Consider the following 12,009-nt stretch of genomic DNA (forward strand, 5'->3'; position numbering starts at 1 on the left):
AACTTCACTTCCATTGTTTCCTGTCACTCACTTTAAATCTTTCTAGATGTTTGGCTGTACATGCTCCCAAAAACGGTGTAAGCCGATGGTGGTGTGATATTTCACCGTCGCAGTGATCATTGTGGGCTGACAGTCAGGTCCTGACAGGCCCCACTGACCCAGGAATCTGGCAACCTGTCAATTCTGCCGCCGATTCTAGACGGAACAACCAGCATTGGAAAAACACGGAATCCTATTTGCATTCCCTCCGCACAACCAAGAAATCGGGTCGGCGGCCAGTTTTCGTAGGATCAGTCCAGAGTCTGTGCATTTGGTCCAGCTGAACATGATCGAAGTGCGCGGGGCCCCACGAGCCCCAGGAGAGCGCCTTATCCCGGGCATTCGCAGCCGATCCAGTCCAACCATTTCGGATGTTTGCGCCAACAGCCCCTGTGCAGTCAGCCCAGAGTAAGCATAAATCGAACCTCCGGGTCAACTTTGACACGACATCACGCCCGAAAGGACTGTCGGACTACGGTGCATCTGGCCATATCTACAACTTCAGGCGTGATCAGCGGTACCTCATTTGATATCTCATGGCACTAAGCACACTGCATCGATACACGAGCATGTGCAAAATGATGCCGTACAATACATTCCGAACGAGAACTACAACTACGTACAATGATAAAAACTCCGCCTCCAGTTCCTCCCAGTCATTCATTCACCATCTGTTGCTTGTCTCTTCGTTCTCCAACCGGTCCGTGTCCCCCTTCTGATACAGAAACCACCCAGACTAGCACTGCATGGTGTCTAAGCTTAACCCCTTTTCAACAGCAGCCGCTTTACTGCTTGTTCAACAAGCCACCGAGCCCTCCAGCATTTCCGTATTGATCAGCTCGCCGTTATTGTTGATGCGGACAGGAACTCGGACGAAGCCTCTGGAACCCTATCCATAGATACGCGTCCATAGTAAAAGCCGCCGAGACACAAACCACTACGTGACGCAGGAGATACCTGGCACTGCCTCTTTCCGTCCCAAAAACCGAAGGCCGTGACCCAACCGGAATAATCGGCAACCCCCCCCCTGGATGTTGGGCACAGGTTTCCTGCCAGAAATCAATCACGTCCTCATGCTCTGGCCCTGTGAAATTTTGTTTGAAAAACTTCACGATAGGTTAATTAGCTGCACTAAATGTGTCGGCTCCTCACCGAACTCAACAAGCTTTTCCAGTCGAGCGAGGATCAATTCATAATCCTCATCGGTGTCAAGTAACGTGGCAGATGGAAGTCCACACATTGCGGTAGAGCCATAAGTGAAGTAGGGCTGAATGCTTTTTTTATGGCGATTGAGGCTACTACAACGTGGTATTTGGTGGTCGGACTGACGTTGGGCCGGATCCAACCGCATAACTCAGTATGGACAACATTCTCGGAGATAACCTTGTTGATCCGCGTGGTGAAATTTGTGATATTCACAGTGTATCCGGTGACACCACCGTATGTAGTAGTCAGATCTTGCTTGCCTATGTATTCAACAAAGTGGTCTCGAAGCTCTTGTGTATGAGCATTAACGTATACGCTGAACTATGTAACGATCGCAAGCCAGATGTCTTCTGGCTGAATGATGGGATGATGATGCCTATTGGATGTAGTAGTCACCGCGCTTATGAAGCAGTCTTTTCTCACAAACATTCCAGGAGAGATGACACCATTATCAAATGAAGATTGAATCAGTTTGCCAGACTCTTGGGCAAGAAGACGAAGAACTTCTTGGAGATCATCCAGCCATGGACAAGGAGCAATGATCTCGGCGTTGTCACTAGATGGCTTAATTGTGACTGGCATGGTGTTGTGTGCTATAGTTACCACCATAAATTGATCATATATATGGTAGATTAATCGCAATGAGGAGAAGAACGTTTCGTTTATATAAACAAGGATACTGTATTGTGTAATGTTTTCCGAGCATAACATACGCAAACTTGCGCAGTGTATCACAAAAGCTTCAGGCGATAATCACAGGCGCATAATTATCGCTAATTATGTAGGAATACTTTATAGAGCTGGACGTTTATCATGCTTACATTGAAAGCGAGCAGCGATGATATGATATCAGCTTAAATATATTTTTCAGACTACTCAGTGCCATGCGCCTTCCACATGTAAATCGTCCAGCACCAGAGCACACCTCCTAACTTCTATTCAGTGTTTCAAAGACTTGTTAGCCCGCAACTGAACTTTTAGCTGCAGCTCATTCTCCTCCCGCCTGAACCTCTCTACCTGCCTTTTGCTCTTCAGGACCTGTGCCCGCTGTTGTGCAATGGGCAAATGCATTAAGCTCCGCCGATCCTCTGACCGCAGACTTGCAAGTTGACTTATGAAGATAGCTTCACGCTTAGCAACTCTTTTCGATTGTTCTTGTGCCGCGGGTTCAGAACTTTCACCTTCCACCTCGGGCTCTGAGGGTCCGTTTAGTGGCATGGAATTCTTTGTCCAGGCACTGCTTCCGGCCGTGCCGTGTAACTGTCTCCGCTGGCTTCCCGCCAGGCCTTGCGACCTTTGCGAGAGTATTTTGCCGGAAGGCAGTCGCATGACATTGTCGACTTGCACGAACCTCCCACCTGGGCGCTCAGGCCTCAAATCTGGGATCTCGGCGTCACTGCTTGATGCACCAGAGACAGACTCGAACTCGTAAAAATCACGGAATTCCGAGTTTTCATCCAGGATATCAATCTTGCAATGTCCTTTCCCTAACATATGTTGCCGGGCTGCCTCGGCACTTTGTCGTTGTGAACCACAAAACAAGCACTCATAATAGCCATAGATTACGAGATGCAAGTATCCGACCAAGGTCTCGAAGTCCACAATCAAATGATCTTCGTCTGGTATAAAGAGGCCATGCACTTTCAGCATGTGCTCAAGATTTTCGTCAAGACCAGTGCTCTTGGTGCTGCAAAACAGACATGCTGCCGGCTCAAAAGGCACCTCGGCCTCCCTTTCTTCTCCACTCTCGTCGAGAGACAGGCCATTCAATCCATCCGTGATGTGTCTATGACCGATATGAGAATGAGTTCCAGACGAAAGAGCTGCTGAACCAACGCTTCTTCAACCGACGCACTATCGGTCTGTAAGACGAGACTTTCGCTAATACCTGTCTCGGGATGCGAGCTGACTATGCCCGCAATTGAAGCAGACGATGCACGGTTTTGGCCTTCAAAACTTTCGCTCATGTTGCTGTAACAGATGTTGCTTGTTATACTATTAGTAAACTATAATTATCATCTAAACATGTAAGACTATATACATGGCGTTGCGGTATGATTGGCACGGCGTGAGTCATTCGGTCAACTGTGCCTGCGTTGTACTATTTGCAAGGGTGCGATTGCAACATGGTTATTAGTCCTAATTGGCTCGCACAGCGGCACAGTAGTAGCGCCCAGTGTGATAGTACTATTATTTCACTATACACAGATCGAATAACGAAAGTCAAATGATCAATCATAATCACAAAAGAGCCACTGATGCATTGGTAATGTTGTATATACAATCGGCAATGTCTAATTATTTACAATTCCTCCCGGTGGCCGCCACTGACAACTGATGTTGTGGAGATAGACTGCGTCTCGAGTCGGAAGTACTTCTCTATCTACATAATGTACAGCGCTAAATGATCATACGTGGCGGAGAAATTTACTCCAAGTTGAAAGCAGTAGGGCCAGTGTAGCTCTCGACAACAGCGTTGGGCTCGTTGGAGATCGCGAACTCGTCGCTGGGGAGGAGGTGAGAGCCAGTCTGGTTGGAGCTGGGGGTGACGGGCTGAGAGACGGTGAGGGTGAGGCCGGCGTCGCTGCGGACGACGGAGAAGGTACGGGAAGACTCCTCGCAGGTACCCTCCTGGACGTCGGGCAGAGTGCCGTCGGTGTTTGCGCTCACGAGAGCCTTGCAGGTGACGGGAGTAGTCTCCATGGTGCCGGTCTGGAGGACACCGAAGTTGTAGCTGTGTAAAGAGTCAGTTGATGCTCGGCTATGCAAGGTATAAATGAACACTTACAGGCACTGAGTGCTGTGGGGGATGCAGCCGGCGCTGAAGTCAGAGACGGCGTAGACAGTGTCGCGCTTGCCCATGATGGCGGCAGAGGCGACGGCAGCAGAGGAGAGGATAGCGAAGATCTGCATTTTGATGGTTTCGGGTTTGGAAAGTTGGTTGGAAGTGTGAGGAGTGATTGGTTTAATGATTGAGATACTTTGAATTGTTGTGTAACGGATTATAAGTATACAAGCAGGATTGACCTGACTTTATATATTCATTTCCCTTCATAGATAAATATATCCTGTCTCTCTAAATACGAGATGTCCTGTCCACCTGGCACCGGTCAATGGCGATCAGTGGAGACGGCAATGCTGCTCTCGTATTCGGTGGTGTCCCCCAATTCAGGCAAATGGAACCTCATTTGTTGAGTGCACAGATGATGACGTCGCATTTCGTAGAGCGAAAAGATCAATACGCTTCGAGTTAATGACTTGAATTCCTTGCTACTTAAAGATTCCAGTCACTTGCCTGCTTTCTTGGGAAGACCAAATGTAGATATCCTTGCTGCAATTCATGTGTGAAAGTAATCCTCAGGGGCCTGAATTCAAGGCTTGAGTACAATGTTGTGTCTAAATGATCTCTTAGCATCAACCCCACCGACATCATCGACGAATCCATAGTGCTCGGCGCCCCACGCGGCAATGCCCTCCCGTCCTCAAGATGAAGTCATTTACCCCGTAAATGCGGCTCATGATAATAGCCCGAGACCCTGCGTCCGAGGTTGCTTCTGGAGCTCCCCATTTTCTGGACATTCGACTGGAAAACCGCAGGGACTTTGCAGTGAACCGATAGAGTTCCGAAACTCAAGCGACCAGATATCCGAAACTAGTCTAGATAAATGTAACCTCGTATTGGTATGTAACGATAGTACCCTGTTGTCAGACAAAGGGCCCCGCGCGCTTCCAATAATTTGGATAGAGGGCCAGAGGGCGTCTCGATCAATCGTAAGGTTATTATTATACATAATTTTCCAAGGATCTTTGACTTGCTGTTTCACTTGAAGATTGCACAAAGACGCGAAGTACAAATCGTGGTCAGCAATGAGGACTTTACCAACTGGCTTGCAGAGATACTCGAAACGATGTAAGGAAGGAACTTCTGATTGATAAGATCATCATCAATGTGGAATAGACTTCTCGAAACTTCGATAATTATAGACTTTGATGAACAGTTTGCCATCACGGTAGTCGGTCGAGTGCCGTTGGGAAAGGAGACAAGGCGCGTGGGGCACTAAAATCAAGCTTAATCCGCCTCATCGCGGCATTTGACCCCGAGCGACCCCGAATAACGTGCCCCCTGGCCCCTCACTCAACACAACAAGTTCGAATGATACAAGTGCCGGTGAGACCGAAGCACCCAGTTTATTGTGGATATAAAGCGGTAGATACTGCACGAAAATGATGATTTACAAGAAGCCTCATATTGAACACGATCAATTGTCGATCCTACTCTCCTGTAAGAAGACGAGTTTTGTTATCGCGTGTACTTGAATTTGACCTGTGGTGCTTTTGTAGGCTGTTGATACTGTGATACATATCAGCCATCTCGAGGTAAAAGAACCGAAGTTTCATGGGGCCTTTTGCACAAATCAGACGCTCCAGGGAACAGCATATCTCACTTGAACAGCTCTATGGACAAGTAAAAGCCTTACAGCTCGTTACGCTTCTCCATATGATTGTCAATAGCGCGTAGCATCTTCAACGTGCTGTACGGTTTCGTTTCGGTGCTGCCCAGGCAATGTTTATAAATGCACCAGACATGTTTCTCTGGCGATATGTCGAATACTTTCACTTTCTTGCTATTCACACGTAAAGACATTGAAAAGTAGGAGATGATCTCAACATCGTTCTACTTGGAATCAAGTACGAAAATGATAGGCAGGTTGTCGTACCACCCAGACCGCCTGAGGAGTTTTTGTGCTGCAGCACAAGTCTGATCGTTCGAGGAATAACGTAGATAAAGCAGCATAATTAGTCTAGACAAATTAACGGCAGAACAAGTAAGTGTTTCTTCAAGGTGTCGGCGGCGATGACGATGACGATGGGGGGTGGGGTTTCTCTTCTTTCGCAATTATGCAAATTACTGTGTTTGTCGCCTTAGAATAATCTAATCCAAACAGTCACTGTTCAACCGTCGGCGCGCGGGACAGATGTATTGGTAGACTTCCGGCAGACTAAGACCACAAGGCTGGCATGGCGTGTTGGGCAAATACTGCTACCGTCTAGCCATGCAGTTCGGGCTCATGGAAAGACACAGAGCATCCAGCCTGTCGTTGTATGTACCACCGAGTTTTGCATTTGCAAAGAAAATATTTATACTCAAATTTATGCCACCGGGCGGCATATATATACCCGGCTTGAAGCTGATTGGCGGAAACCATAGACAAATTTGGGTGTCATGTCAAAGTGACCAAATGAATGTGGCCGTTACACAAACAACCCGATTCGGAGTCTTGGCAATGGTGTCCGGACAATGTTTCCATCCTGCGAGTTGGGTTGCTCAATTGAGCCACTTCAGGGTTTGACAAGTATATAATCGCCATCACACCTTATCGTTGGTGTCAAACCAATCGTGCAGAAGTCGCATGTATTTGACTTGAAATTTTTGGTGCCACCAAAACAGGCCGTTGGCTAAAATGCGCGGCTATTTTCGCTGTCTACTCTATGCAGCAACTGTTTTGATTGCATCTATTGTCAATGCTCAGTATATCGCTTCTAGGACCAAATTCAATTTTAATTCTGACTGGAAACTCTACATTGGCGATGCGGACAATGCTCAGAATGTTGCCTTCGATGATAGTACTTGGAGTAATGTGACGCTCCCCCACGCCTGGAACGAAGACGATGCATTCAAAGTCAGCATCGAAAATCTAACTACCGGTATTTCTTGGTATCGCAAGGCCTTTGAGGTTCCTGCTTCGAATGGCAAGACATTTCTCGAATTCGAAGGCATTCGTCACGGAGGGGAGTTCTTCGTGAATGGCGAGTGGATTGGAAGAAGCGAGAACGGAGTCATGGCTTTTGGTTTTGATGTGACAAACCAGGTTGTGTTAAATGGCACAAACATTGTGGCCGCACGAATCGATAATTCCTGGGATTACAGGGAAGTGTCGACAAACTCGAAGTACCAATGGAGCGACAAGAACTTTTATGCCAATTATGGCGGCATCAACAAGAATGCTTTCTTGCACACCACGGATCGACTTTACCAAACTCTACCGCTGTACTCAAACTTAAACACGACGGGCGTGTATATTTTTGCCACGGATATCGACGTCGCAGGGAGAACGGCAACAGTGACAGCCGAGTCCGAGGTGAAAAATGAATACACAGAAGCCAAATCGTTTAAATACCGCGTGGTTGTCAAAGACCTAGAGAACAACACAGTCAAGTCTTTCGAAAGCGATTCTTACACGGTTGGTGCCAATGAGACCACAACTGTCAGCGCCTCGTCCATCATCTCCGATCTGAACTTCTGGAGTTGGGGATATGGGTATTTGTACACAATTGCAACAAGCATCATCGTCGACGACGGAGTAATTGACGAGGTTCAGACCATCACAGGCTTTCGTAAGACAAGCTTCAACGACGGCAAGTTTGTGTTGAATGATCGTGCTCTTCACTTGAAGGGTTATGCGCAACGTTCTACCAACGAGTGGCCTGCTCTCGGGTCTTCGGTGCCTGCCTGGCTTTCTGATTTTTCGAATCAGCTTGTACTGGCCAGCAATGGAGCTTTGATTCGATGGATGCACGTCACACCTTGGAAGCAAGACATTGAGTCCCTTGACCGTCTTGGGATCTTGCAGGCGATGCCGGCAGGTGATTCCGAAGGCGACGTGACCGGCGCTCGCTGGAACCAGCGGTTAGCGTTGATGCGCGATGCGATTATTTACAACCGGAACAATCCTAGTGTTATTTTTATCGAAAGCGGCAATCACGGAATCAGTGAGGACCATATGCAAGAGATGAAGGACATCCGGGATCGGTATGATCCATCAGGTGGACGTGCGATTGGCTCACGCGATATGTTGAACTCCTCGGTCGCAGAGTATGGTGGCGAAATGCTTTATGTCAATAAGGGAGCGAGGATCCCCCTTTGGCAAATGGAATATTCTCGTGATGAGGGCGTTCGTAAACATTGGGACAATTTCAGTACACCTTACCATCCGGATAACGAGTTCGTCGAGGAGGGGAATGGGTATGACCATAACCAAGACACACACGCTGTCGAGAACGTCGCTCGATGGTTTGATTACTACGAACAACGGCCCGGACAGGGAAAGCGGGTCAACGCCGGTGGTGTGAACATTATATTCTCTGACAGCAACACACACCATCGTGGCTCGCAAAATTATCGAACTTCTGGTGAGGTAGATGCGATGCGCCTCCCAAAGGAGAACTGGTATGCGCACAAGGTCATCTGGGATAACTGGGTCGATATCGAACGAGCAGCAATCCACATCGTTGGCCATTGGAACTACAATGACTCCACTGTCAAAGATGTCTATGTCGTTTCTACTGCGGACGAAGTTGAACTTCAGTTGAACGGAAAATCCCTTGGTAGAGGCGAGCAGAGTCACCGCTTCCTCTTCACTTTCTCGGGAGTTCAGTGGGAGTCGGGGGAGCTCGAGGCACTCGGTTATTCCATAGACTCTGACGAAGCTTTAGTCACCGACAAGCGGGTCACGTCAGGTGAACCTGCGGCCATTCGTCTCACGCCTCATACTTCACCCAGCGGACTTCGTGCATCGGGGGCGGACGTTGCTCTTATCGATGTCGAAGTGGTAGATGCCAATGGGGCACGATGCCCCACCGCTTTGAACTTGATCAAATTCGAGCTCTTGGGTGAAGCAGTTTGGCGGGGAGGTATTGCTATCGGCGAGGACAATTACATTATGTCAACCGTTCTGCCGGTCGCGAACGGCGTGAACAGAGTGCTTTTGCGTTCTACGACGACTGCAGGAGAGGTGTCTCTGTCTGCCTCCTCCGAAGGACTTGAGTCTTCGTCGATCAAGCTGAGCACTGTTCCATTCAGCAGCACATTCGGCCTCAGTCGCGAAATGCCCGCGGACGGTTTGACCAGCGACCTGAGCCGAGGTCCAACACCGTCTACTGCCTCTTATACTGAAGAACGACGTGCGCTGGATATAAAGTCTGTGACAGCAGGCTCAGGCTTGGACACTGCTGAAAATGCCTTTGACGACGACGAAGCGACGGCGTGGTATAGTGACAAGCAGACAGAGGTTGCTTGGATCCGGTTCCAGCTTGAGGAAGAAGCTGACATTTCTGCCGTTGTCCTCAAATTGAATGGGTTTCGCACATCGACCTATGACGTAGCTGTCTCTGTTGATAACACGACCGTGTGGGATAACACCACATCCACCTCGCTAGGATACGTAACGCTGGAGTTTGATTCGACCAAAGGGAACTCGGTCACGATTGCAAGCACAAATGGACAACTGAAGATTGTTGAGGCGGAGCTCTACTCATCCGTTTGAAGTCTTGACTGCAATGGACCTCACGCGCATATGTACACGCGGCAGTTGGGTAGCGCTAGGACTTGGTGCCCCGAAATAGTTCCCCAAGCTCGGTGACTATCCGGATTACATAATTCGTTCTTGGATGTTCTAGCCATATAAGCTACTTTGTAATATGAACAGCATCTTTGGCCTCACCTTTTACTATATTCAAGTCTTATTGATCATAAGTACAACTCACGTCGCTGTTGACTGTTGGGTGGTTTGATTAACATTAATGGGTACAACAAACTCAGCGGACGAGAGCAACTCGGTATTCGAATCATGATACAATATAGTCTTACTCATACTTAAGGGTATTATTTGATGTGATAACCACAGAATCATTGTGAGTGACGACTTTATTTAACACCATTCTTTGTTGAAGTCGAGTCGAACTTGTTGAAGAGTATAGCATATGATCTTGTTTGTTCGAAAAGCGAATGTCCATCTCGTTTGTGTCATTGGCATTCATGACAAGACCATTGAGCTGAAACCTTTGTCCACCACACCTCGGCTCATGTATGCGTGGCTTTACTCCACATCAACGCTAAATTTACTGAATACCGTGTACCCACAATACGACTCCCGGCCAATTGCAAAAGCGCTATCCGAAAAGACTCAGCATCTCGTTTCAGGGCTCCATAACCCAGACATGCTTAATTTGACCGGAAGGACTCCACGGTCGAATACCACGACGCCATGTTTGAGTGCACTACCCATCACCGAAATACGGCAGCGTTTTTTGGCCTAGGCCCTTTACCGAGCAAAGACAATACGAGGAAGAAATCCTTTGTATGTATAAAGTCGCGATTGCCAAGTGCCTGCAGGAACGATCTGAGGTTAAGTATGCATTGTCGATTTTGACCTCGCATGCCACATGGCTGCCATGTGCTATAGTCTATGAGATACATGCAGTGAAGGGTCCAGTGATCTGCGCTGTCAGTTGCATCGCAAAAGGAGATACTCCACAGACCGCCTTCGACAAATGCATTACGGCGACGCCCCAGTGGCCGCGCAATCGTCAATCTATCACAGTCAAGATGAGGCTTAGGATCCACGCAATGGGGGTTTCTAACCCAGAACCAGTATCCTATAAAAGAGAAAGGTTTGTAGAATAAGTTGATAGAACTGTAACCTACCATCTTACCCACTCATTTAATACCCAAGTCTTTAAGCGTCAAAAAACAACCATTATACAATCATGAAGGCTGCTGCTTTGGCAATTTTCTTGGCTGGAGTCCTCCCAGCGCTTGCACATCCTGAGGTTTTGACCCCGGAGAAGGCAAAGCGCGAAGCCAGCATGATTGGACGTTCGACGGGCAAATGCGCGGCTGCCATCGAAGCACGCAAGGCAGATGTCATTGCCAAAAGATCACAGAGGCTGATTGAGCGCCGTGTTGAAAGCGGAAGCTTGAAGCAGTCGGATCTCAGCAAGCGCAATGAGCTCAAGTACACCACGATTCAGAATGATACATGCGTCCTAGCTCCGGACACAGTTTGGGGGCCCTACGGTATCGATGGTGAGATCATTCGCCATGATCTTCGAGAAATCTCTTCTGGTCAATCAGGTCTCGACTTCTATCTCGACATTGGTGTCATCGATATTGAGACTTGCGAGCCGTTGCCCAATGCAGCGCTGACTATCTGGAACTGCAACTCCACTGGAACGTACTCCGGCTTCACCGGTATCGACCCTGACACCGCTTCGATCGCAGATGGCTGGAGCACTCGAAGTGACGGTACCACTGATGATGAGACTTTCCTTCGTGGCATCCAGATCACGGACGAGGAGGGAATGGCAGAATTTTTGACCCTGTTCCCTGGATACTACACTTCCCGTACGACTCACGTTCACGTCACGGTCCAAACCAATATCACCAATGGTACCAGCTACTCTTCTAGTGCAGTGCAACATATTGGACAGCTTTTCTTTAACGAATCTTTGATCAACTCGGTCTACGAACTTGCTCCCTACGCTGATCACTTGGCCACTCTTAACCGAACGACCAATGACGAAGACAAACTTTTCGCAACGGCAACATCCGAAGGTTACAGCGCAGTTGTCAGTGTCGATCAGATTGGTGATTCACTAGCTGACGGCCTGGTGGGATATGTAAGTCATTTATCCAGAGCAAAATCATCATGGCTAGCGCTAACATCTACTAGATCACTATTGGAGTGAACGTATCGGCTGAGGGTTTGACCACTACCGGAGGAAGTGTCAATGTTATCGGCTCTCTACCGACTGTCTCGGTGGCTTCGAGCAAGTATGCAGAGGCCTCTGCCGTGGACATTGCTGATGGATACACATCGTAGTTTATTGCTTAGAACAAGTGACCGAGCGTTAGTTCCGTGGACTCAGTTACAACTAGCTTAGGTGCTGAGAGCCAAAAGATGTAACCTCAATACCAAAAGTTTT

General features: G+C 48.2%; 5 protein-coding genes across 5 annotated transcripts; 2 read left to right on the forward strand and 3 right to left on the reverse strand.

The window, feature by feature from the left end:
• Positions 1-1,224: 1,224 nt before the first annotated feature.
• Positions 1,225-1,827, reverse strand: BKA67DRAFT_529462 (uncharacterized protein; the record flags this gene model as incomplete). The annotated part of the gene is made up of 2 exons (XM_046099070.1): positions 1,225-1,566; positions 1,669-1,827. The coding sequence occupies 2 exons, from the start codon at positions 1,825-1,827 to the stop codon at positions 1,225-1,227; spliced, it is 501 nt and encodes a 166-aa protein (XP_045963430.1).
• Positions 1,828-2,184: 357 nt separating this feature from the next.
• Positions 2,185-3,212, reverse strand: BKA67DRAFT_685854 (C2H2 type zinc-finger-domain-containing protein; the record flags this gene model as incomplete). The annotated part of the gene is made up of 2 exons (XM_046109014.1): positions 2,185-3,031; positions 3,082-3,212. 2 exons carry the CDS (start codon positions 3,210-3,212, stop codon positions 2,185-2,187), a joined length of 978 nt encoding a protein of 325 aa, XP_045963431.1.
• A 460-nt stretch (positions 3,213-3,672) lies between these two features.
• BKA67DRAFT_652541 (hypersensitive response-inducing protein) lies at positions 3,673-4,158 on the reverse strand (the record flags this gene model as incomplete). The annotated part of the gene is made up of 2 exons (XM_046106184.1): positions 3,673-3,979; positions 4,034-4,158. 2 exons carry the CDS (start codon positions 4,156-4,158, stop codon positions 3,673-3,675), a joined length of 432 nt encoding a protein of 143 aa, XP_045963432.1.
• A 2,467-nt stretch (positions 4,159-6,625) lies between these two features.
• On the forward strand, positions 6,626-9,608 carry BKA67DRAFT_544077 (beta-galactosidase). Its single transcript, XM_046101238.1, has one exon. The coding sequence runs from the start codon at positions 6,708-6,710 to the stop codon at positions 9,567-9,569; it is 2,862 nt and encodes a 953-aa protein (XP_045963433.1). The 5' UTR covers positions 6,626-6,707; the 3' UTR covers positions 9,570-9,608.
• A 1,043-nt stretch (positions 9,609-10,651) lies between these two features.
• BKA67DRAFT_589410 (Intradiol ring-cleavage dioxygenase) lies at positions 10,652-11,906 on the forward strand (the record flags this gene model as incomplete). Its single annotated transcript, XM_046104457.1, has 3 exons — positions 10,652-10,657; positions 10,798-11,703; positions 11,757-11,906. 3 exons carry the CDS (start codon positions 10,652-10,654, stop codon positions 11,904-11,906), a joined length of 1,062 nt encoding a protein of 353 aa, XP_045963434.1.
• Positions 11,907-12,009: the final 103 nt, after the last annotated feature.

Source organism: Truncatella angustata (assembly GCF_020726525.1).
Source record: "Truncatella angustata strain MPI-SDFR-AT-0073 chromosome Unknown BKA67scaffold_1, whole genome shotgun sequence".
Taxonomy (NCBI): Eukaryota; Fungi; Ascomycota; class Sordariomycetes; order Amphisphaeriales; family Sporocadaceae; genus Truncatella; species Truncatella angustata.

What these genes read in the sequence shown, in the direction of transcription:
- BKA67DRAFT_544077 (XM_046101238.1), top strand. Translation starts at nt 6,708, where the DNA reads ATGCGCGGCTATTTTCGCTGTCTACTCTATGCAGCAACTGTTTTGATT.